Source organism: Lycorma delicatula, chromosome 4, assembly GCF_047948215.1.
Source record: "Lycorma delicatula isolate Av1 chromosome 4, ASM4794821v1, whole genome shotgun sequence".
NCBI lineage: Eukaryota > Metazoa > Arthropoda > Insecta > Hemiptera > Fulgoridae > Lycorma > Lycorma delicatula.
Genome location: NC_134458.1, coordinates 53,158,682 through 53,185,922, shown reverse-complemented (window position 1 = coordinate 53,185,922; position 27,241 = coordinate 53,158,682). Strand labels below are relative to the sequence as shown.

General features: G+C 28.7%; 2 protein-coding genes across 2 annotated transcripts in view; one reads left to right on the top strand and one right to left on the bottom strand.

Annotated features, from left to right (window-relative positions):
* Window positions 1-13,839, bottom strand: part of LOC142323397 (serine protease gd-like) — a 49,103-nt gene extending 35,264 nt beyond the window's left edge. Inside the window, exons 1-4 of the mRNA XM_075362965.1 lie at window positions 13,688-13,839; window positions 8,817-9,038; window positions 6,374-6,545; window positions 2,760-2,918 (exon numbers count right to left, since the gene is read on the bottom strand). Of these exons, the coding sequence (XP_075219080.1) occupies window positions 2,760-2,918; window positions 6,374-6,545; window positions 8,817-9,038; window positions 13,688-13,690 (556 nt within the window). The 5' untranslated portion in view covers window positions 13,691-13,839. The remainder of the gene's footprint in view (window positions 1-2,759; window positions 2,919-6,373; window positions 6,546-8,816; window positions 9,039-13,687) is intronic.
* Window positions 13,840-14,753: 914 nt separating this feature from the next.
* The window catches only part of LOC142323396 (solute carrier family 25 member 3-like), a 32,609-nt gene continuing 20,121 nt past the window's right edge, over window positions 14,754-27,241 (top strand). The window contains exons 1-4 of the mRNA XM_075362964.1: window positions 14,754-15,060; window positions 20,049-20,209; window positions 24,019-24,093; window positions 26,839-27,000. Of these exons, the coding sequence (XP_075219079.1) occupies window positions 14,913-15,060; window positions 20,049-20,209; window positions 24,019-24,093; window positions 26,839-27,000 (546 nt within the window). The 5' untranslated portion in view covers window positions 14,754-14,912. The remainder of the gene's footprint in view (window positions 15,061-20,048; window positions 20,210-24,018; window positions 24,094-26,838; window positions 27,001-27,241) is intronic.

The following is a 27,241-nucleotide window of genomic DNA, read 5'->3' as shown; positions in this document are numbered from 1 at the left end:
TTTTGTAAGATATGAATACGATAGGGACAGATCAATCAAAGAAAATATTTTGTTTTGCAAATTAATACCTAGTCATGCAACAGGACGTCTTTTTAATGATTTTTATGAAGCTACTAAAAACTATAACATACATTCAACAAAATGTATTGCAGTATGTAGGATGGTGCAAGGGCAATAAGAAGAAAGAACAGTGAATTTTTGAAAAAATTAAAAGATCATCTTATACCAAGGGCAGAATGGATGCAATGGTTCCTTCACAGACATGCACTTGCCACAAAAGATAAGCTGGAAAATCTCAAATAAATACTCTGTAAAGCTGTAAAAATGGTTAATTTTATTAAAAGTCAACCATTACAGAACAAGCTGTTTGCTAAACTATGTGATGAAATGATCGAAAAGAAAAAATCTCCTTTTTTCATATAGAAGTCAGATGGTTATCGCAGGGGAAAGTTAACCCGGTTATTGGAATTGCGAGATGAATTAATAATATTTTTCCAGGATAAACTAACACACCATTGTGAATGTTTTTTTTTTACAAAATAATGAGTGTATACTGCTGTTGGCTTACTTAGCTGATGTATTTTTACATTTAAATGGCTTGAATGTGAATTTACAAGGACATGATACATTTTATTAATGACAAAGTTCAAGCTTTCAATAAGAAGCTTGATATCTGGATAATTTACCTTCAAAGCAGAGCAGAAATTTATCTTTCCACTCACTTTAGATTATATTGAAAAAAATTTGGATGAAGAAAACACTATTATTTACCACAGTTTGAATAGCACTGTGAGCTAGAAATTCAGTTGTTGGAGTATTTCCTGGAAGATGAAAATGATTTGTTGAAGAGACATGTACTGAATCTATTTAGTAAAAATGTTGTTGCAGCTGCTAAGTTACCAGCTGAGATTCATGACCAGCTCATCGAAATGTCTGCTGATAAAATGTTACTATTACAATTCACATCTGAAGATTTAGATACATTTTGGCTTGTTCATCGAAGTAAATATAGAAATTTAAACACAAAACATTGAAAATATGAATCCCTTTTGCCACGTCTTACCTCTGTGAAAAGGGTTTTTCATCCATGGTTGCGCTAAAAACTGAAAATAGGAATTGTCTTTTATCACTTGAAAACGATTTGCTTTTGTGTGTTTCTAACATAGGTCCACATATGGAGAAACAATAAAAAACAAATGCAACCATCTCATTAATTTATTTTGTTTACATGTGTACTTATAAATCTAAAAAATAAATTTTTTTTCTCATAAAATGATTTCATTATTGTTTATGTGTAAAGTTATAAGTTAATTTCACGACCTTCCTCCCTTTCGTATCATTGCAATCCCCCAAGTTGAGAAACACTGATCCAGATGTTGCCTTGTTCTACATAGTATCATGCTGGGACCTACTAGTAGCCACCAGGGCAGTCACCATTTTATCAAGGCCTAATAAGGTGGCAACTCTTCCTATGTTACTATCTAAAGACTATGTTTCCAATCAAAGAGTCACCACAAAAGCCAAATTAGAGGCTGTAAGGCTCTTCCTACAATTCTTAAAATCTGATCTAACTACATGCTCATCAAGGCATTGTTTGCTGAAGCAGGATATTTATTTTGTTTTTTACTGTATTTAGAAGTATTAATTGTACACAGCTTTTTTAATTCTTATAAATACTGAATCTGATATTGGCTGTAGATTTAATAAAAAAAAATCAAATTATGTCGATAATCATGTCAGAAGTGTACACTGGTTAAAACTGACTATATGAAATAAAGTGATCTGAAATGAAATAGCTCAAAAACTGTTCATTTTATCTTTCACAGTAAAAAAAAATATTTCTGCTTAGATTATTATCAAAAAAATATCTTTATTGAACCAATCTGCCACTAACAGCTTGATTAGAATAACATGTTGAAGAAATAGCAGTTAAGACACAAGCATTGTTTTAGAAATACAGAAATTCTCCATTCTTTGCATTTTACTCTCCTTTTTTTAGGTGATTAAGGAGGACAGGACAGGGGAGTGCTAGAATTTTAAGCATATACTGCCTAAAGCCAAAAATTTGATTCAAATGATACTTGAAATTATCTTTAACAGTAGCATCAACCTGTTAGCATCCACCCTAAATAAGATTCATTATGTGCAACAAATGGGTAATAGAAGAGTAGCTAAAAAGTTTATAGAATGGAAAATGTAAAACAGTTTAAGTGAAGACCATAGAAGAAATGGCTAAACATATTAAAAGTGCATCTAAAGAGATAATATTCACCTTTAAATAATTCAAACATTAAGTAACCGATTAGAAATATCATAATATTTAATGTGAACTAACCTAAGTGGTGTTTTATAATTTCAAGTAATATTATTTTATTCATAATAAATAAAATATAAATTTTATTAAATCAGTTTTTGGGCCGAGGAAAAGGTATTAAGCATTATGTTTTACAAATACAACAATCTTCAGAAGAATCTACTCATTAAATTGAGAAAAAGACTTGACAAAATAAGACAAAGTTGAACTTTTCTCATTAAAAAATTTATTATAATGATGTACATAAAAGTACTAGTAGCATATGGCTTAAAATAATATGAAAATAATTCCTTAAAAGTAAAAAAACTTTCAAAACTGGACTACTGAATTTTCTATTATGATAAAAACTAACAAATTACTATATGTATTTAGTACAGATAAACAAATCTAAAAAAAAAAAAAAAACAGAAAAATTAGTTTAGTTACCCCTTTTTGTAATACTTACCATGTTTCAAACTGTTGTATGGATAACGATCATTAATGTTACCATCATTGTTGCTTCCATAAGAAATAAACTTTCTTTTAATAACATCACTTGTGATATGACGTAGACCAGGAAACAAAGTATGTTCTAAATTTATGGTGGTTATAACAGGACTAATAACTTAACAAGAACAAGACAAAAGTTAATTAACATTTAATATTTTTTTAATTAAAAAAAATGAATAAATAAACATTAAATTTAAAAAAGAATCACATCAATGACCAAACAAAAACTGGTACTGTTTTTCATAAAATTCAATACAAGTTAAAAATAAAATACCAAGTTACTTGTAAGTCTCTGAAACATTTAAAAGTTACTTTTCATGAACTATGAAATACATAACTGTTTTACACTGAAAATGAAAGTAAATTGTTTAAATTTCTGTCAAAGAAACTAAGCATCACAACCATAAAAAAAACAATTTCATTGTAAAAGTGTTGGTGAATCTCAAGACAAAAACATGATATAAAAAAAAAATTCCTGAATAATACAAATCCCTGAAAAAGACACTGTGTAGGTATCCCCCCCCCAAAAAAAAACAACTATTTGCCATGAATCTGAAAAAAGAATTATATACAAATAAACTGAATAATAATATTTGCTACTCTCAAACTTCTCTAAAACAGAATTCTTTGTTTCAGATGAAAAGAAAACATATTTAATAAATTAAGTAGTGCAAAACTTGAACAAAATTACAAAAATTCACTTGCTGTTAGGCTGTTTTTCCTATGTTCATCTGTTAAAGACTGTCTTTTCTTGTTTTCTTATATGTTAGCAAACGTTTGTTTTTCTTTTTTGGATGTAACCCAAATACAGGCTATTCTGTTCATGCATAAATTTTAGGGCCATAAAATACCATGGTTGTCAATACTTTTTTAAACAATTGTTTCTTTGGATTTTTTCTTTTGTGAAATTAAGAGTTTATTTCATATACATGTAAATCATGAATTTATAAAAATACTGAAATAGAAAATGTATTTTTTGTAAATGATATAAAGAGATCACAAAAATCGTAAGTACAGAATTTTCAAATAAGGGAGGTAAGTGATGGTGTAAAAGAGGTCAAAGAAATTTATAATAATAACAGAAACTTGTTTGATTTTTCTTCACATTCACTATCGTGTAAAGAAAGAAGACTCATATGTAGGTGTAAATAATAATGTCTGAAGCTAAGAAAAAATTATGTTAGAAGTTTAACTCAAGAGTGCGGGAGATTTTTGAGTTACATGCATTTTAAAAACATTATTACTGGTGATTCATGCAAACATGTTAAATCTTTCAAGATAAAGAAACACACAACGAAAAAGTGGTTCAATGAAAACATGAAAAAAGAGGAAACTACTCAATCATTAAGGGCAACAACTATTTAGAATAACATTATTTTGCTATTTATTAATTTTTAATTGAAACAACTGTGTGGAGTGAATTTTTGTACGACTTAATTAATTAAATTTTTTTTCTCTGGGTTTGAAGCAAAGTATTCTATTTTACAGAAGTTCGATAGTAGCAAATATAGTATTATTCAGTTTCTTTGTATAATTTTTTTTTTGGATCCAGGGCAAACAATTATTTTTTGAGAGATACTATCACACTGTAAGTGTTTTTTGGGGGTTGTATAATTCACCATTTTTTTAATATTATTATGTTTTTGCCAGAACGAGATTCACAACACTTTTACAATGAAACTGTTTTCTTGGTGATTGTTGTATCAGTTATTTTTGTTATATCTTTCATCACCTTCTTCATGATGTATATGATGACATAAAATAAATAAAAAAACAATTTTTTAGATCAGCTTAATAAAACAATCAATACATTACATAAAAACTACTTTTAGATTGTAGTTGTCAATTTTCCTGGCAAAACACTTATTCCATATATGTGTATTATTTATTAATTTTTATTATTTATTATTTACTAATAATAAACATCAAATGTGTATTAATTCTATTTATCATAGACCAGTCGATCATAATTTCAGTGTAATTTTACCGTATTTACCCTTCATCATAATAATACACAAAAAGTATAACTACCTTTATTATTATTTTTGTTAATAAATTATTCATTAACTCTAATTTAATATTAATTATATTTAATTTAATTTTTTATATTTAATTATATTTCAATGTAACCTAAATTAATTATTTAATTCTAACTGGAAATTACCTTATCATAGACCAGCTGATCTTAATTCAGCTGTGATTTCACTGTGTTACCCTGCATCATAATAATACACTCTCATCATAATCTGGTACATTCTTGATCAACCAGATCTGATGCATGCAACAGTTAGCATTCAACCTACTAACACAGTCCCTGTTTGAATCATGACAATCAGAATGAATGGTTGTGGATAAATTATAAGAGCACCCCACCGCATCCCCACAACAGGGGCACCCAAATGTTACCAGTTGATCCCAATGTTACCAATTCTGGATCTACATTTATCTTTACTGTTCTCTAAGCTGACATAAAATCATCTGTACATAAATATATAAGGAATCCAACAAATTAGAAAAAAACTGTCTTTTTACAGTAATATAATTCAAAATTGAGATTAATGAATCTATTACCTCTAAAGCTGTGGCTACCTGTGATGTAATCGTAGTATGAAAACAAAAACTCTGTGATGCTAACAGATTCTAAAAACCTATAGTCATTGATAGAGTACTTTTAAAAAATTACATTATAAAGGAAATGTTTCAATATATGTGTGTAAGAATAAAATAGCTCTTAAGTTTGTAATCAATTTAGTGCTCAATTTGTGCTTATGTAAATCAAATTCGTAATTTAATTTCTACAGAAAAAATATTATTAGTATGAGGTAATCATGTAACAAGATGCAAGTGCATCTTACTAATAGCTCAGATCAAACTAAGAACAAGTAAATAAGTAATTGTAACCGGTATGAAATACTGAACCCATAATTAATATTATAATTTCTTTAAAAGACATATTTCACGCATAAAAATCAACTACATTAATGCCTCAATCATAAAGAACTGTGTGCATTAATAAGGAGCTACAAGACTGGCTATAGAAGAAAATATTGAAATGCTTAGTAAAAGCATTAATATTAAGGCAATTAGTATTAGCTTGAAAATACATTTGTGAAGAAGCCTGAAGCTGTGGAATACAGGTGGTACTGGAGAATTACAGAATATGAAAACTAAGGACTGAATCAAAGGTGGAAAGATGATGAGAGAGGAAAAGATGTAAATTGAAGTTAAGGCTATGGAAGTCAACACGTTCAGAGATCACACTGCTTTAATCAGGCTATAGATTCCAATTAACAGTATAGAAATGAAATTATGCCATTCATAGAAAAACCTTATAGTATAACCGTAACAACCGTATAACCTGAAATAACAAATTTTCAAAATTTAAACTATCTTAAATATAGGGTCTCGTAAGGAATAATTGCCTGAAGAATAGAAATATTACAGTGAAAGAATACAATAATATTACAGAATATTGTAATATTCAAATGTTAAGGGTATAAAAAGTACACACATTTTACATTTGAAATAATTTTATATAATGCCAATATGATAATAATGTTATTATGTTACCTGGCGGTCCAACACAGAGTATTTTATTATTGACAGAAATAATTTTCACGGTTGGTAGTGGGTTCAATAATGGAAAGTGAATAATATATGAAATAGGCTTCCAGATGTATTCGGCTAGTCGTGCAGCTATTGCTTTTCGTGGCTCATTAAGTTCTAAAATTCCAACATATTTCTGAAAAATAAAAATTGTCAAATAAATTTGATTAAAAAAAATTAACATAAATTTTGAACATCAACACAGATAATTAATATTTATTGTAATTACAAAAATATCTTAAATACAGTGACTAAAACTCAGCAAGTTAATTTTACAAACACTTAATATACGAGGGATATCTCTAAAGTAAAGACCGCTGGGAAATTTTTCTCCTCAAGGTTGGCAAATCTGTGTTGTTCATGGCCATGCTAGTAATGTAAACATTGCATTGTTATATGTAAGTTGTTGCGTTGTAATATCTTTGATTACGTGTGAGTTATTACATTATAAAGTGAATAGGAAAATTGATGTAGCCGCCGACTCTGAAATACATGGAGTCATATGTTTTGTGAAAACAAAACAATGTGAAACTGTTCATGTAGCTAGTCCCTAACATGTAAACACCAGTGTGGTCGTGCACCATCTTGTTGGAAGTAAACATTGGGTTGCCAATGTTCTGCATACTCCTCAAACATGTCTAGATAACTAGCGCTAGTAACCACTGGTTCAACGAAGAAAAATGGTCCAATCACTTCATAAGCAGTCAATGCACACCAAATATTAATCTTTGATCTATCACGTTGTGTTCATCAGAGAAGATTATTTTTCCTAAAAATGCATTATCTTCGTTCACTTTATCAAGTATGTCCACAGAGCAAATTGTAACAGCATGGTTTATTGTCATCTTCAATTGCATGCACCGACTGAATTTTGTATGCATGAAGCTTTAGGCACTTGTGTAGAACTTTTGTGATTGTAAATTGTGTAATAACTCTAGTATCTACACTAATGTTTGAGAAAATCAACGCGCACTATGTTGCTTTCTTCATTATTTATTAACCTCTAAAATGTACTGAATAATTTATGTTCTCCCTGCACATATCTGTCTATATTACCTTAAAACATGCCCCAAATAACTTTTACTATTGATAAATAAAATACACAGGCTACTGTACATTTAAATATTAGATTTAAAAAATTAGCGAACAAATCATAATACAAGTTACTAGTCAATAAAAAATAATGATATCTTCATGAAATCCATATATGAAAAACCAGCAGAGTTCCGCTACTTTTTTGTACAACTTTATCATAGATGTAATAGTGATTTTATTCTCTACATAATTTCTTGTTCAGCAAATGAAAGTAAACATGACAATTGTTTTTTAAATCTTCAAATATAACAATTCTTGAATGAAATAATTAAATTGAAAAGATTAACTGATGAATGAGAAAGGCCTATGAGAAAAACAATTAATTAGGCAGGAAATAGGGCATACATTTATATACTTTTTTATGTATTTCACAAGCACGTCAAGTTTTGAGTTACAAAGTACTAAAAAGAAGACGTCTCTTTGGTTTTCTTTCATTTTTTTCTCAAAGAATTTTTGTTATGAAATAGTATTACATAGGATAATATTTTAACTATCAGTATGAAGCTAATTACTGAAGTTAAAATTTATCATAAAAAACATAATACAAAAAATACAAGGAGATTCATTTATGGAGATAGAAAAAAGTCAAACAGTCATTTAATATGAAAATAGGGATGTTGTTTAAATATTATTTAACTGCACTTGTATTAGAGTATATTATAAAATAATAAAATACAATCTTTTATTAATGATGTAGATGTAATATAATTTGAACATAAGAATTAATAAATTTTAAGCAACAATATAATTAAAGGAAGCTTGATGAATTAAAGGAAAATGTATTACCATTTACAATGCTAAAATAAAATGTAAGGGTTTATTTATATACCTGAACATAACACATCAATCTTACACGTAATACAGTGATACGCTTATGTGTTGGTTACGTAATAGCAGAATACCAATATTTATTCATTTCTCATATTACTTCACTTAATGTAAAATAAGAAATAAAATAATGTTATTAGTAGATGCATTCAATGGGTCCAGTAAAAATCAGAGATTGAAATATAGACTAGGTGTTCTTGCCATCAATTCATATACTAAATTGTTCCATCCCAAAAACCTATAGTTTATCTGAACAGGAGCAGCTGTTTACAGATAAAGCTCTGACAGAAAATTTTTCTTGTCTTGGACAATGGACACTTTTCTAGTGATATGTATTTGTTGTATAAAAAGTGCATTGTTCTAGGAACAATGCTCTTTTCATACCACAATTACAATCACGTAACGTAAAAAGAAATTGCAAGAAAAACTTGTTAAATAACAGTAGCAACAAATAAACCAGAAAAAATCAATTATTAATACTTACAGTCGGTAAAATAGCTTCTAAATATAAGTAAACATTAAGTTTAATTGATGAAAATGCCTGTGGAGGTGGCGGTGGTGGAATGTGAACCAATCCCACCCAAACATCTGATATGTTCAGCTGATGATACTTGAAAATATCAGGACAAGGAGATGTAGGTATAAATGAATCAACATATCTTGAAAATAAGGTAATAATGATAAATAACAATGTGAATTTCTTTATCTGTAAAAAAAAAAGTAAAATGTAAAATACAAAAAAAAAGAAGATATTTGGCTATAATTATAATCAGTAGCATATTAATTATTTCTAAAACATAAGGATTATCATTTTTTTATTATTATGTAATCTCCAGTTAAAATACTTAAGCTATTACAAATTCAATTTCTTAAATATCTGTTACCCTTTCAGAAGTCACTAAAACTTATTAAATTAATAATATCTTTTATGGAAATAATTTGTATGAAGCAGCAGTTGTGTGTGGATCATTGTTTTTTAGAGTTAACTGAAAATGTCTAATGAATGATGATTTTATATTATAATAATACATACAAATGTTTCACTATAATAACTTCAAATATGAAAGAGAATGGGATACTTCAACTAAGAATCAAATAAATCAACAACTTCTGAAAAATGTCTCAGTAGTATGTTTGTAATGTTTGAATTTTGGTTTCTACGATGTACCGTTTTAAAAATTAAGGAACAGTTTCTAAATTGACTACAGTATCACTTTACTTTCAGGTCAGTGTATTAAATCAAGCTTCTTTTGATATTACAACCAAGAGTGTTAAGAATAGTGCCGCTATGCAGTGCTAGCGACTGAAATTTCAGGCAACTTGAAATATAAACATGCAAAACAACTATTAAATGAACAAATACTTTAAGTCACATATATTTTTTGACTCCAGTAATAACAAATATCAAAAATTTTAAGATATAATTATAACCTTACCTTAATAGAAATTAACGTAATTTACAGTTTTTACCTTAAAATAAGGTACATTGCAGTCAGTTTAAATGTTTATTAAATTTAATAATTTATTAGACTGCATTCTAGAAGCAAAATACAAAAAATTTATATTCATTTTAACAATCAATATTTGCTGCTTAAATATTTTTTATAGCATGAGTGCCTTCATGATGGCACCATCATGACATCAGTTAATAATTATGATATACAATATTAAAGTTTTAAATTGTAGAGAGTGGTGCATTCATTCTCGGTTAAATTTCAATTAATGATTTTTTGCATGCTATTAACTACAATCTCGATGCCAAATTAAGAATAAATATTTTGATTGGTGGTATTTTTTTAATATGCTTTAAATTTAGGATTTATATTTAATGTATGAATCTCTAAGCCAATCATCATGCAAAAAATCTTAATTGATTTTATTTATTTAATTTGTACTTATTTATTTGTTTAATTAAATCTTAATTTCAGATTTATTTATTATCTCTTTTATATGAGGGTGGTTTGATAAAAAAAAGTAAATGAAAAAGAAAACAACTGTTTAGGAAAAAATAATCAGTTATTTTTCAACATACCTCTTTTTAGCTCTAGACACTTAACTAAACAATGTACGAAGACCATTACACCATTTTTATAGAACAATTGTTCGACATCCATTCACAGCATCAATCACTTCACTGTCACCAGAAATTTTTTCCTGTGGGCCACCTGCTTAGATTCAAGAATAGTTAGAAATCATGGGGGGGGGGGCAAAATCTAGTGAGTAGGGCAGATGTGGTAGCAATTTGATTATTGCAACTGCCTTACTATAAACTGACACATCACCTTGGGGAAATAGGCCTTTTTTCTTGACCAGTTCTGACCTGTTTTCTTGATTTCATCACTAAGATGTTGCAACAAATGGATGTAATGCTTGCTGTATATTGATTTTCCTTTTGTAAAATAGTGGATGAAAGTTATGCCCTTCATTTCCAGCAAAAGACTGCCTTCTCTAATGTCTGTTTGCCTATCTTTGTCCATTGTTTGACTATCTCTTTATCTTATGTGTGTAGTGATGAACCCAGGTCTCACTGACAACAATGAACTGATGCAAAAATTTATTAGGGTTTCAATAGAAGAACTTATTTAAAACTCTGGAATGAATATCCACTTGAACAATTTTTTGGTTGAATGTGATCAAATACAAAGCTTCTTTATAGCCAAATTTTCTTGTAGAATAATGTGTACAGATTAACTTGAAATGGTTACCATCTTAGTTATTCTTCCGACTTTTAATCCAAGGTATGCAAAGATGATTTTATAGATTTTTGTGGTAATTTCTTTGGTTACCTCTAGGTGTCCATTTTAATGCTAATCTACACAGCTTATTTAAACTCGACAATCCATATCAGTACAGTTTTAAATGATGCTCCAGACTCACTAAGAGCTGCATCTAACTTGCATTTCATTTAATAGTCGTTTTCCCTTTCAAAAAAAGAATTTCTTCTATTTCCACAATCTGATTTTGTCTTGATTATTCTACAATCTTCTGACCTAGAGTTTCATTTTTCCCTAACCTCAATAATTCCTATAAAATCAAACCATTTCTATATTATATAATCCTACCAATCTCATTAAAACGTCTTGACACTCATGCTTTGGATCAAAGAATATCAAGATATATATATGTTAATATATGTATATTCCAAAAGCATAAACAAAATTCAGCACAATCCACCAACATACAGAATCAATAAAAGCTCTTTCCTTATCTTACTATTTTTCTTTTTCTTTTCTATATATCAAAAGCGCTTTTGAGGAATTTTCTCATCAGTTGATTAAACGTGAATTATACATTAAAACATTAATAAAACACTAAACATAATATTATTACCTATATGACATAATATATGTAGTCAAATAGTTAATTAAAAATGTTTAATTTTAAAAACATTAAAATTTTTTTAAACATGTTTGCGGCCAGCCACTAAATACAGCACTTCCACTGTATTTTGTGGTATTAGTTAAAAATATATATCCTTTAATTCTCCTGCTAAAACAGATAAGAGGAATTATAAAATACTTTTGTGTTTTAGTTGCTTAAAGCTTTTGAAAATATAGCAGCAAAAATCTTTTGGCATGTGAAAACATTCCAAGTCTGACTGGTAATTCTGAGCAATTACTTAATCACCTTCAATTTTTTTCATACTTTAATATACCAGAGTAGGTATGCTTAGGATCACAAAAACGCAAGCTCTAAATATCAGAAAGCAGGTTTGGGCAGCACCAAGGCCAAAGTCTGCACCACTTTATCAGTACTCTAGTCAATTAGTAATCAGTTTTCTGAGCTATGGTGACCTGTTCAGATGTTAATCTATTCTGTGGAGAGAGATTAGGATTAGGGTTAAAGTTACGGGTAGAATTTTGTGGAGAGGAATAAACTATGAACTAACCTTAATAGCCATCAGTCTGACAGTGCTCTTTGTAAGGTGATTATCCATATTACACACACTAATAGCATGGAACATGTGGTGTAGTCTATCTCTCTATTGAGACTATATTTCTATTTGAACATAAATTTTCTCTAAGTGTCCTATAAGATGGTGCTAAGTATTGCCATACCTTGACCCTAACCTCTCTCTACATAACAGATTAGCATATGAACAGGTTTCAATAACTCACAAAACTTATTGCTAATTGATTAAAGTATTGATAAAGCAGCGCAGACCTTGACCTTAACCCACCGGTTTGGTCTAGTGGTGAGTCTTCCCAAATCATCTGATTTGCAAATCAAGAGTTCCAGCGTTCCAAGTCCTTGTAAAGTCAGTTATTTTTATTAGGATTTGAATACTGGATTATGGATACTGGTATTCTTTGGTGGTTGGGTTTCAATTAACCACACATCTCAGGAATGGTCGAACTGAGACTGTACAAGACTACACTTCATTTACAATCATACATATCATCCTCTGAAATAGTACCTGAATGATAATTCCTAGAGGCTAAACAGGAGAAACAAAGAAAGATCTTGAATTTGCATGGATCACCCACTGTCCAACATTTAGATCATGTTTTCCTGATCCAAAGCATATTTTCTGTGGTATATTAAAGTATGAACAAAATTGAAGCTGATAAAGTAATTGCTCAGAATTACCATCTGATTAAATTGTTAAAAAATTGTTGATTAAAGTTAAAACTTTAATTTTTTTTCCAGTAATTTAATTTAAATGAGTTTATTCTCAGATGAGATTTAATATTTAGAAGAAAAGCAATTGATTTAGCAGATATTTGAGCTGGCTGATCCAAAATTATTGATCAATAATCCACTAATCCAATCCTAACTAAAGGTAACTAGAACTCCAAATTATTGTGGATGAATATTTCACTACTGCTAGAAAGGGGCATGAAGTACCCTGTACTTGGAAAAATAATATTTTTTCATGATCTATATTTGAATATATCATACTTTTTTCAATGTCAACCTTTCCCTTAGGCTGGATGCTCTTTGTATCAGTGTTAGGGATCTGAGAACCTGTATAGAGTTCCTGCATCCTAGGTGTTTATGTGATTTTGTGAACGTAGCTTTAACTACAGGTCTATCTAAGGCTTTTTTACCAATCTGGTGCCTGTCAAAAATCCCAATGTGGTGCTATAGTGCTTACTAGATAAGGCTGGTCTTCCTAATTAAATTATCGTCTAACTACATCGTAATAAAATAATTTAGCATGGGATATTGCATTCCGATTTACTTACCGAACTTTAAGCTTGGAAAGAAATACGTATTTCATTAAAAATTGCTGCAACTTAGTTTTTGAACAAACTGTTTTCATCAGTTCAAACATGCTTTTAAGCTGCTCCAAAAGCATGTTTAAACCGATGGAAATTTTAGGTTAATTAAAAACGTAAACATTGTACTTACCATGATTAAAATTACTCAAATGAACTATCAAAAATAAAACACTATTTGGAAAAATCTGATATAGCAGTTAACATTTTTCCGAAAAAAAGAGTATCTATCAGGTAAACTATCGCAATAACAACAACTATATTCAACGCAACGGAACAGTTATGCACGGTCACAAATGACATTCAAACAAATAATTCGTTCACGTAACACTACGAACGCTAGAGTAGGATTCCCGCTACAATTTAAAATATTTTTACGAGAAAGCAGTAATTGTAATGTAGTTGGCGATTCTTGACTTTTTTTAAAGACAATTAACCTGCTAACAACTTATTAGATTGGAAATTTCTGAAAATTCTTTTGAATATGATTATAATTTTATTTTGTACTTTTTAATCACTTTTTTATACATTCAGCCATGATACTTATATAGTAGGGCTGAAGTTACTGTATCAAATTATACTTTAAAAAAAAAAAATTATCAAACTTGTCTGATTGATTTGCAAATTTAATAAAGCTTATGCTATATGAGTTGAATAGTTTTCTTTATCTATGGTAAAGTATTCATAAACTGTTAGGATTTATGGAACTAAGCCAATTATACTTGTTGCATTCATCACATATTTTAATAGAATTAAGTATTATGTTCTAACTTTTTTAACTGTACTTGTTAAAAATGAATTATTTGAAATAAAATATTCTTTTTGTTTATTACTAATTAAAATTTATATTTTATAAAAGTTTGAATTATTTTCAGGTTTTGGATTTAAGGTATAGTAACACAATATGTAGCATCAAAGCTGAAATGTCTATATTTATAAGCTAACTATTTTTAATAGCCAGTCAATGAATTCTAATGAATTACTTTTAAAAACTATTTTTATAAAGAGTGAGATAAATTTAAAATAATTTTTAAAATAAAAATAATTAGATTGTTTTAGTGAATTTACTTAAATGATAAAATAATTATTGTGTACAGAAAAATACTGATGTGATTAGTACAGCTAGTTATAGAGGGAATATTTATAAGCCAAGTAAAATCTATTTCTGGACAACCTGAATCTTACAGATCTAATATTTTCTACCTCACAATCCTCTTCCCCTTAACCCAGCACAGTACATACAGAAAGGGCAGGGGCAAGCCAAATCATATTCATTATTTTAAACAGAAATTGTCTTTTAATTTTTAATTTGACAGTTTTAAATTAACTAGTTAAAAAATAATTATTTAAGCATAAAAATGTGGCAAACAATTTTAGAGACATCTAAAAGAAATGGATTTATTAATCCTTTTCAATCAGCTCAATGTGAAGGACAAATTCAACAAAAAGAATTAGTTCAAGGAAGGACAATTGGCGCAGCAGCAACAAAAGTCATAGCTCCAGGAGGTAATAGTTTCATTACATTCATTCAATTATAAGTGATATGTTTAAATATACATATTTTATATTTTCTTAGAATATGTTTTGAGTTGAATTTGAAAGAAAAAGTATGATTTTTTTTCAATATTTCTAATTGCTGTAAATTAGAAATATTGAAATATAGCTGCTAGCTACTATTCTGATTAGCAGTTAAACTAGCATAATTTAATAATTATATTTCTTGAAATAGAAAAATTAAGCATATTCTAAATAATACCTACATAACAATACCTTTTTATGAACAATTTATTAACTTTTTTAAACATCACTAACAACACCAAGAAGGCACATATAAAAAATTGTTTAATATTACATTCTGAAGAAAGATGAAATTGTTTTTTAATGTCACCATTGAAGACTACTATCGCATTTACAATCCAGTAGTTAGTATTGTTGATATTCAGGCCAACATTCCTGAGACAGTTAATAATTGAAACCCAACAACTCAGTAGAGAGTATTTGTTATTGTTCGTTGAAAGTTTTTTTTAAATTATAAACAAAAATTATAGGAATTATACTTTTATACTAACATTAGAATTATTTTATATTTTGACTTGATCTATATATTTTGATTTTATTAGGTATGAATAAAATAAAAATATCACATGAAAATTTTTTTAATGAAAAATGTATGGCATTCTATGCATTTTTCCTGTTCTTATAAAAATTAATAACAAATGTAAAATTATTTATTTTTACTTTTAGTTACATACTAGTATTTAAAAATAAATTACCATAATGCGTATCATAGTGGTATTGGAATAAAACTGAGTGACCAGTTGATAAAATGGTTAGCAAACTGGGATCTAGGTCAGCTGATCTCAGGTATGATCTCTAAGAAGAATCTTGAATGTTTTCATGCATCATTTTATTAAATTTATCTTCCTTTTTGTTAAAATAAATGTAGAGGCATGTCTGAGGTAATAGTAATTAAATAAAAATATGCAGTTATCAGCTTAAAAGCTAGTTTGTTTTACAAAAATGGATCCATTATCAGCTGTACAAAATGTAGGTAATATAGATGTGTACAAGGCACAGAGTTGTAAAATAAATGGTCTGTTCCTTTCTTCATTCATAAGCATACAGTGCTGGCTACAAATTAATATTCTACATGAATGAAAATGTATGTAGTAATATAATATGTTATATTCTTTCATCATACAGTAACAATATTTTTCATTTTGGTCACAAGTAGACTTAAAAAAATTTAGTATAATCACTAAAATTGTGATTATTTTAAGATTTACAAAATTTTACGTTTTTTTGTTCATAAAATATCAGGCTTAAAAAAATAAATCAAGGAAATACCCAATATAAATATATTTTTAAAAACAATGATTTGATTTTGATAAGTTTCTCTCAATGAGGACATTATTATCATTTCATATACCCCTTGAGTGACACACTTGCATTTAGAGGAGAAACTATTTTAAGAAATGGTGAAGGCTACGTTACTGTGCTTGTTTGATAACTTGAACAGCTTTAACCTGGATCACTGCCAAGTTGTTCATACATTCAGCTATTTGCCAATTTAACAAAAAGATTTATCTCAATGAAATTATTTTTGTTTTATAAACATATCAATATAAAAATTTTAGATAAAAGAAGAAAATGGATAAATTTTTTTACAAGGTGAATAATTACTGTTATATAATCAAAAACAGTGAACTAAAATTGTAAATATTATTTTATAAAAAATACAAGCAGGTGACAACTAAATGTACAACTATACAACCATTTAACAATAAATTCATTTATTAAAAATAATTTTTTTATTGTTTTAAAAAGTTATAATTTTTTTAATACTTTTAGTGAATGGATATATTCTAAAAGTGTAAAAAACTTATAATTATGCAAAACTTGTTAATTAAAATTTTGGTTATGGTTTTGTCACAAATATTTTTTTTACTACTATTCAAAATCTCTCCAGTAGTTTGAACAGCAAGATGCCCAGCATTTTTTCTAAAGCCAAAAGAATCACAGCGAAATAGTAAAATAATTAAATATTCTAAAAGCTACCAACTTTTTCTCCCAAAATTTCACATTTGTTTTGACAATTGAAGTGTAAAAAATAAATAACGGTAGTGTTTATATTATTTTAATTTTTTAAATTATTTTTACCTATATATTGTAATACATTTCTAAAATTCAATTTATAGCATTTTTTTTATTAAAAATGTATTTTACAGATACATATATCTGCATTTGTAGTTACATATATAATGTAACTACATGATAAAGTACCAATATACTTATGTTGTGATTACTGTGTATAAGAGAAAGAAATAATTACAATATAGGCATTGATTGATGATTTTCATTAATTGAATAAATGGAACTTTATCTCAATTACTATTTTTATGTTTGTTTCTCAACTGAGCAGATGTGTATAGTAATTCATTGTTTCATTATGGAAAGAAGTACATTAACTTCTTTGCTTTGTACTACATGCCCTAGTTTTTCTTACGGCAGTAACGTGCAAAGCAACTGAGATACAACAGGCATCATGAATTAAAGATATTTTTTCTGAGAATTGTGATGTTCATTATGCAGGGATAAATATAGCTTACAACTCAATGGGCTTGGTATGTTTATGTGCAACAGTAGGCCTATATTTTGTTAATTGAAGACAGCAAGAAAAAATGTAATTTCAATCTTCTCTTTTTATTATGCATGGGATGTTTGCTGTTATAGGAAATAAAAATACCATATTTTAAATAGCGACTTGTGTCTCATTTTAGTTGTCTACAATCATTCCAGTTATGGTAGCTACCATACACGACAAACATAATTAATTAAGATGATGCTGGAAGTTGTGTAATTAATAATTTAAGATTAAATTATATGAGTTTTAGGGTTAGGAACCCAAATTTGTATAATGTTGTGATGAATATTATAAATCTTGTCTTCTTAAGCTGTACGATTATACTTTCATTTTACAACTATTCTTGAATTAATTATAAATAAATGCCTAATTTCTTAGTTTTCATGATTTTTCAAATGACAGTTTATTTGTTATCTAGTATTTCTACATTTATTATTGTCTTAATGCTGCTAATGAGACATGTGTATTGAGCTGCAAGCTTAACTAACTCTTACAGACTTGTAAGCTGATTCTATAAACCTGATTATAAATACAACTTCTGTTTTATTTTTATAACAGTAATTGATAACCAATCTAATGTTTATAAGTTCTTGAAAATTAGGATAGTTTTCACATTTTATATTAAAGAACTCTTATTTTAATTTTTTGGAGTAAAATATTTTTCCAAAAAATCTATTAATTTTTCCAACTTTATAGAAAAATGTTTTTATTCTTCTCATTAAAATCAATAAAAATAGTAGTAATAGTTGTATTTCTGTAAAGGATAAGTCAACAAAAATGTAAAAAAATGTTATAAATAAAATAAAATTATATAAAGCTTTTATTTTTATATACACATGCAAGTAGTGAAACTGCAGTGCTAGGCAAAAGAAAAGAGTCCCTGTGGCAAATAAATTATGCCGCTTGACATAGATACAAATTCCAGTAAGACATAATATATTTGGTGTGTGGTTATCTGTTGTTATCTTTGTAAATTTTATCATTAAATTAGCCCATTTCACTTAAATTATATATAAAATTTTAATGTTATTTGATTTTATCTATTTAAACTTAATTATTAAGGTATTGGATCATCGTTTTTAGTTAACACAATTTCATGTTAAAATGGATACACAAAAAATATATGTACATAAGTCAGTTGCAGAATTCATCAATATTTTTACATTACAATAAATAGACTAAAAACAATAAGCAATTTTTCATTTTACTCAAGAGAAGCTAAATCCTCTGTTAGGAGGGTTTATCCTCGGATAAGAATAACAAAAATTCATCAACAGATAAAAACAATTTTCATTTAAATAGCTTCTTAAATTATTCCTTTTCTTTTTACTTTCCTTCTTACATTCACATTTTCAAGTGTCGGGTAGCTTTAAAAAATGTCTCTATTATAGGATAACTTCTTATTAAACATTTCCATTTTATGGCGTGGTATAGTTAGGTGTGTACTTCTAGTACTGGAAGGAGTATCTCTTTTAATATATTTCAAATATCCTTCAAAGTCAAAAGGTGACAAAATAATGAAAGAATATTCATCATGAATGTGAAAATAATCATTTTGTTCTGTTTTAATCTCTCCTTATGTGTCTCATTTTTAAAACAAAAATTATGTTAACTGCCGTCTTTTGAGTTTGAAACATTTTTTCTGTGGACTTCCTCAGTGAGATCCCGCATAACTGAATCTAAATAAGTAGGAATGGACTATACAATAATAAGCATTTAATAAAACTTCTTTGTAAATCTTGATAATTTTCTAGGTACATATATACATTATTCAATGTCTTTTTACCCAATTTCTCAATGCGTTTTTCCTATTTTAGATTATTTTATATCATGAGCCTAAGCAAGGAGTAATTTGTTTCCTGTATTTTGATTATGGATTCCACTGGATACATTACATTATTACTTTTAGAAAGACTGAAAACCTCGGAAATCGGATTAATAATAAAAAAAGCTAATATAATTTCTGCATGATCCATTTTACAAGATCATTGATTACATTTCCAATTTCCATAAAACTGCTTAGTTATATAGTCATTGACAAATCATCTGTAAAATTCATTGTCACTGATTCTGTTATAATTTCCTATCTTTCTTGTCTCCAACTGATCAGTCGATTCAGTTATATGCAGAATAAAAACGCAAGGTTTTAATGCACAGCTCTGTGGATGGTACTATTATTATTACAATATTGTAACAGTTCTGGAAACTTACTGTAATGACAGTGAGAAATAATTATTAGAATTTTTGGTCATGTGTTTCTTTTTCAAGTATTATTAGTAAGTAGTATTAAGTGTTAATTTTAGATTTTATTTCAATTTAATTTTAATTTCTTGTTGTATTATATTTATAGACAGCTGTGCATTCGGTTCACAAAAGTACTTTGCATTATGTGGCTTGGGAGGCATTTTGTCTTGTGGAATCACACATACATTAGTGGTCCCATTGGATTTAGTAAAATGTAGAATTCAAGTTGACCCTGCAAAATACAAATCAGTATTTAATGGATTTAAGGTAAAATTAAGCAACAAATTCAAGGTTAGAATAAGATAGAATTGTTTACATTTTTTCAAATTGTTTACATTTACTATCAAAAAAAAATTATAAGACTAGAAATTTTACTAATACTATTATTTAATGCAAAGATATTAGTATGAAAAGTGGATTTGAATGTTAGAATTACAAAAATACTTTAATTTATGATGATGTGGTGGAAGTTTCTAGAGTATATGATGAAGTTTAATTTAATTAAAAGTTGTACTCAGTAACATCCTTACGATACTATAAAATACAAGACAATAATACATCTCTAGGTCATTAAACAAAGATGTGTTACAGACCAATAGTATTAAACAGTAACTAATTTGGCAAGATCTAATTTTTTGACATTTCATACAGAAGCATACTTTTTGATAATTTCAGTATCCACTGCAGAAAAGGAAATTCATGTTATAATGTGATGTGTATAATATGTTGAAAAATTGTTTTCACTCACCTACAGACAGAATCTATATTTTATGTAAGCTTAATCTACAGTTTGTATCTTAGCAAAAGAGTAATCTGCATCATCTAATAGTGTGATATTTTGTACAACACCTGAAATGCCTCAGGGAAAAGCATCTTGAGAATAAAGAATATTAAATTGAGTTAAGTACCAAAGGTTGGAGCTGTGTTTAATGAATCAATTCCTGTTCAACACCAAACCTAAAAAACACTTGTAATGTAAATAAAGGTGAATTTGGACAATTTCAAAAAATCCATTAAAAAATTAACAAAATAAAATAGGAGATTTTGTAATTGAATGAAAAGTTTGGTCTTTACCTATAAAACAAGATGTAATGTTAATTTATTTTTCATCTAATCTTTAAACAATTTTTTTTTTAAACCCTTTTGTCCAAAATCAACTGAACTGGTAGGTGACAAGGCACAGCCTTATTTTGCACAAAAATTCAAAGAAATGTTCTCTAATGGATGACTTTGGACATAAAAAAGAAATAGTATCTATTTAATATAAAAAGTAGATTACATAAAATTAACAATTACAATTATTATCATAATTATTAATTACAATTATTATTATTATTACAATTATTATCTTTGAATTACATTTTAGAAATACAATTATTTTTAAAAAAATTAACTGAATTGAATTAATAAGTTGAAATTAATTTATAGTTCGTATGGAAATGCATATCTTTCACATCTTATAAATAAAGATTTGACTACACTTATAATATGTTTTAGTTTAAGATCTGCTTCATTGTCCTTATTTGGAAAAACAAAAAATTGTGGCTTTTGAAGATTTTCTCGTGAATGAACGATGAATACTATCAACTGAGTTTTTCTCTATAATTTTACAAAGAAATTCCTTTTGTATGCTTTGGTTATTATACTTCATGTAACTGAGCTCAAGAATAACAATATCATCAATATTTAGGCTTTTGTAATCAATATTCTCAAAGTCTTCAACAACTGATGTCTCAGAATCATCAGCCTCAGATGATGAGAACTCCAAATCTCCAACTGTATCTTTCTGTTCTTCATCTTCTCAAAGTTTCTTAACTTTTTTCTTTTGTGTTCCTAATGTAATTGGCAGAGGATCCTCAAAATTGTTAACACTTGGTCCAGCAGGAATGTTGATCTTAACTCTCTTCAGTCTTAATGTGGCAGGAGTTATTCTTTCTCATACAGCTCTTTAAGAAATGACTAAAATTTGTTATCAATAGATCTGTTCACATCCTGATTTGGGTCAGCTGTGGCTATTTGAGAAATGTGTTTTAAGACCTTTTCAGGATTTTAAGGATGAATTCCTGTTGCTTTAAATCCTGCAATTAAGCTTTTTTCTCCTTTGCCATGTTCATTTGTGTCATCCAGACACTTCTTTAATAATCTAGGGAACTGATCTTTTGGAATTGTTCCTCTGTTTTCTAACTTTCACTCAGTCAAAACTAATCTTCGTTTAGATCCAAAACTCCTAAATCACACAAGTGGCTGTGAATATGAGTGCTACTGATTAGCAAAAAGCAAAGTATAATGTTATTTTCTTTGCTGGAAGATATGAAATTTAAAGAAATATGAATAGCCAGGGTGTCACCAATCAGAACTTTAGGGAATTCTTTTGGCAGTGTTTTTAAGTATGCCAAAGCTATTGTGAAGTACCAATCTTCAAATAAATCAGTCGAAAGCTGGACATTATTGGATCGGTTATATCTGGCTCCTTTAGGCCCCAGTATGGTCCAGCTTTCATATAGATGCTTGGCCTTATAAACAATATAAGGTGGTAACCAATGACTGACAAGAGTTCCTAAAAATATGACAGAATATGACTGTTTTGATTTGTCAGTAATTTTGCATTGGATGTTTCATTCCTCTGTGACAAATTATTTGATTCACTCTTATAGACTTTCCACATTGCCGGTCTGCAACAGCTTTACTAAGCTGCTCTTCAGAATAATTTTCATAGGATTTTCCTGCAATTTTTTTCTTATATTTTCCCATCTTATCTAAAAACAATAAATTCCTGCTATTCAGAAATTACAATTACTCCATCAATAAGCAAATTCTAAATAATATAAACAATAGATCAGCAGAATTCTACTTCTTAGGTTAAATGTCTGCCTAGTGGGGTGGCTTTGGACATGTTTAAAGTTACCTGCCTCAGTGCACAAAGGAATAAATGAAGTAATAAATATTTGAGGCTATGAAATACTAGTTTTGTCAAAACATAATTTATACACTATCATCTAATTAAACATGAGACAGATGAATGAAAATTAAATTTTAATTACTTTCTTACCTATAGGAAAAGTTGAGAAGATTTAAAATTCTGGGTAATGTATGACTTAAACTTTATAAGAAATCACACAATTCAATTACAAAATCAGGTGTTTAGAGACCTTCAAAATCAGTGTTCAGAACCTAGTGTTGTCACCTATAACTTGAAAGTAATAAAAATATTATACAGTAAGACATCTCAAGTCCAATTAAAAAATGTCTTTTTTTTGTCCAAAATCACCATGCTGCCCAAAGTCACCAGTTTTTATGGTACACTACATTTTGCTAGAAAATTGCTTACTGTTTGAATATTTTGGGTAACAACCTTATCAATCAATGTCTTAACAAATAAAAATGAGGGAGACTTTCAAAAAAGGGCACAGTAGTGTATGTACTTATAAATGACAAAATATTAGCAATGATTAAATTATGTTAAAAAATTACAAGATTAAATTAATCTTGTTTAAAAAAATAAAACAACTGAAAGCAGTGGTGAATCCAAGATTTTTTTTAAGGGAGTAAAAGTTTTTCTTAACTTTAAGGTGGAAATTTATTTTGTCACTTAATTAGCACTGGTGAAATCTACCTCCGTCTCCCGTCTCCGTCTTCCGGCGTGTCGAAAGGAATTATTTCTTTTTTGTATAGAATACGCTTAATTCTACTATTGTAAAATCCCAAACTAAATTTAATTCCAAAGTTAAGGTATTTTTTCTTTAACAGAATCATTAAATATTTCAACAATTAGAGTAAAGTACAATTAGAGTTTCAAGATTACAGTAAATTTTAAAATACAGCAAAACTGAATTAATCTAAGGAAATTAAACTGAAACAGATCTTATTTTGTTATCCTTACTGGATATTTAAATATTCTTTTGTTAAAAAATAATTTTATTCTTCAATAGTAAGATAAAATAATGTTTTCCTAACCTGATACAGGTACCTCTTGCAACTATCCTTCAGTTAATCAACATTACAAGATTTTTTTAAAAATAATATTTCAAGAAGCTCATACAGTATAGTTATAAATATAGTAATTTTTACTTTTTAAGGTAACACTAAAAGAAGATGGTACAAAAGGATTAGCAAAAGGATGGGCTCCAACATTTTTTGGATATTCAATGCAGGTTGGTAATTTCAGTATGATTTACTATTATAATCACTAGTGTTTAATTTCTTAGAGGATAGCCAATTATTATAGTGATTATTATGCTGGTTTCCAGATCACTTGGTATTAGGTTCCATTTCTGGCAAGGATCTTGAATTTTTTCACTTATTCATCTCATTTTTTTTTGTTAAAATACATGCATTAGAGTATGTCTAAAATGGGGAAAAAACAATAGTAGCTAAAAAATGTGAAAAAACACAAATTCTTGAGAAAGACATTTATTGAGACATTTATAGTGTTAAGTAATTAAGTTAAAAGTGTTTTACATATCTTGAACTGGTTTTAATGAATACACCATAGAAAGCATGATTTACATGCATAAGAACTCACTAACTATTGAATATAGGCCATTATTCATTCTGTTATAGAATGGTTTTTGTACACTACAGGTAGCTACTCTAATACTGTATTTACACATGTATATGCTTCAGTTTTTTAACCTAAAATTGCTGAGGAAAAATAGGGTGCGGCTTATGTCACGATTTTAAGTGTACAGGTCACTTTAAAAAAAATTATTAATAAACAATATAACATTTTGAAACTTAACTTGTGAAAAGAATAACTGACCCCATTTTGCATTGATAACATCTAGCCCTACTTGTCAACTGACTTCCTCATCACCACCACTATAGTTCTTGCTCCACATGATATTTACCGTATTATGTCATCTTCAGTGCTGTCCATTGAGTTTGAAATGGAGGTAACTTTGAAACTCTTCGTGACCATTTCGTGTGGTATGAGTTTTCATGCAGCAATGAACCACTCACAGAACTGAGGTAATAAAGCTTCCTTCAAACCCCCAGGCAGAGTCACTTCCATCGTATGCATCTCCATTTGTGATAAAAACGCTGCAAATGGAAACTTTGAGTGTTTGTAAAATGCCAGCCATCCCTCCTAGCACTTCTCTTTTTAAAACTTCTTCTTTACTTTTTCTGTTAAATGGCCTCGGAAACTGTCTATGACTAGCATGGACCAAAGATGTAACAGTGCACCTGGATGCCGTAACCACACTGTCTTCAACCAATTCACAATTGAGAATTGTGTTTGAGAAACTAAGCCATGCACAAAAGAAAGACTCATCTACCCTTTCTCTTGCACTTTTACCAATATTCCAGGCAGTAGCTTCTCCTTAAGTATGGTTTTACTTTTAAAAATGATGTAAGATGGAAGTTTGGGTTCATCAGAAATAATACCTAGCATTACTGTACCTGTTTTTCTGCTCCTGGAGTTTGCACGTGCACTGATTTTTCATCAGCTGAAAACCACCAGCTGGCCTATTGAAAAATACCATCTGCATTTCCAACTGCTCTCGTGCAATAATTGTGTGATTTCTGTAACTAAAGAACATGTCTTTGAAACACAAACAGTTTCTCCTGGTAGGTGTTTGGAAGTTGCTGCACCATTGCTGTCTGCTGTTGAATAACAAGATCATTTTGTGCTATGAAGCACCTTGCCCAGACATAACTAGTTTTAAATTCACTAGCATGAATTACCATGCTGTCTGATAATTGACGCACTTTAAACTATAACATTTCCATGAATACAGAAAATCCATCTGTCCATATTTTCTTGACATATTCCAGGTATTTCACCTTCTTCTTCGAAAAAATTGTCGACTTTGGGATGTTTTTTCAAGAGCATCTTTCATTTAAATCCACTTTCACATATTTTTCTCACTCACATCAAACTTCCTCCCAGTTGTTCCATTTTATTGTACATAACACACTACTTGCAACTTAAATTTAACCCTGTAACTTCCTCTTATGCAGCCCATGTTTCACTGCTTAGCGAGTGACCAGTCAACTAAAGAAAGAGTATATACAATATTGGTAGGAATGCTCTCTACCCCTTTCCCTTTTTCTCATGGGGTACTGTTACCTGGCAAGTGGTTGAAGCTTTTCAACATTCATCCCTCTGTGTGGAGGGGCAACATCATTAAGTTTCTCAATACTGCTGTCTCTGTTTTCGTCTCTCAATGAAATTCTAAGAAAATATTTTCCTAAAATTATCGTCTCAGAAACCGGGTGTGACTTATACATGCGTGCAGCCTATATACGTGTAAATATAGTACATTGTTTCCTGATTCATGGGATTCAGTGTTAATTATGATGTTGATGTAAGCTATATGTTGGAATGATAGAATTACTGCCAGAGAAGTGTGTTTAATAATAGAGGGATATTACAAGAAAAGCATAATATATTATTTTTATCCAATAACGAGATTAGCTTGAATTACAGCTTTTCATTAAGAATATTTATAAGATGTATTTTTATATTTCATACTATTTAATCTGTCTGATTTATCTAACATATCTGTTGATATGAAATAATCATTTATCACTGTTTTGATTAAGTATGCTGTGAGTAGCCTACCAGTCTGTCCTATGCAAAACAGGAATTATAATCATCTTTGCATCTGTATTAGTCTGAAAGATCATATTTGTTGTTTGTATTATACTTAGGTTTGTAGATATCATTATGGGTTATTTTTGTTGTGATATGTATGGTACAGATGAACAGACATAAACTTTAAGTCTGCATTACAGTAACAAACAGCTTTCTCCTCTTGAAGTATTAAAGGAATCAAATTTAAAGTATCAAAGCACCATCTAGTTTCTGGAGAAGTAGGAATTATTTCACACTTTGTATTTTTAATTTTTGTATGTTTTTTAAAAAATATTAATATTTTTCTTCTCTTTTGTAGGGATTGTGCAAGTTTGGACTTTATGAAGTCTTTAAAGTAACATATTCAGATATTATTGGAGAAGAAAATTCATATGTCTATAGAACTTGGCTCTACTTGGCTGCTTCAGCATCGGCTGAATTCTTTGCTGATATTGCACTCAGTCCAATGGAATCAGCTAAAGTAAATTTTAGTTTACTTACACTCATATCTTGAACTATTTTAATTATATTGTGTAAAATATTTGAGATTCTTGAACTATCAACTAAACAGTTGACATTACTTACAACTGTCAATATATGGGGATGCTATGTTTGGGTAGCAAGAGATTAAAATTCATACAGTAGGTGGAATCCTTTTTGTTATTTATTTCAAGTCTATTGTAAAATTAAGTTTTTATATGAAAATTTCCATTCCTCCTGGA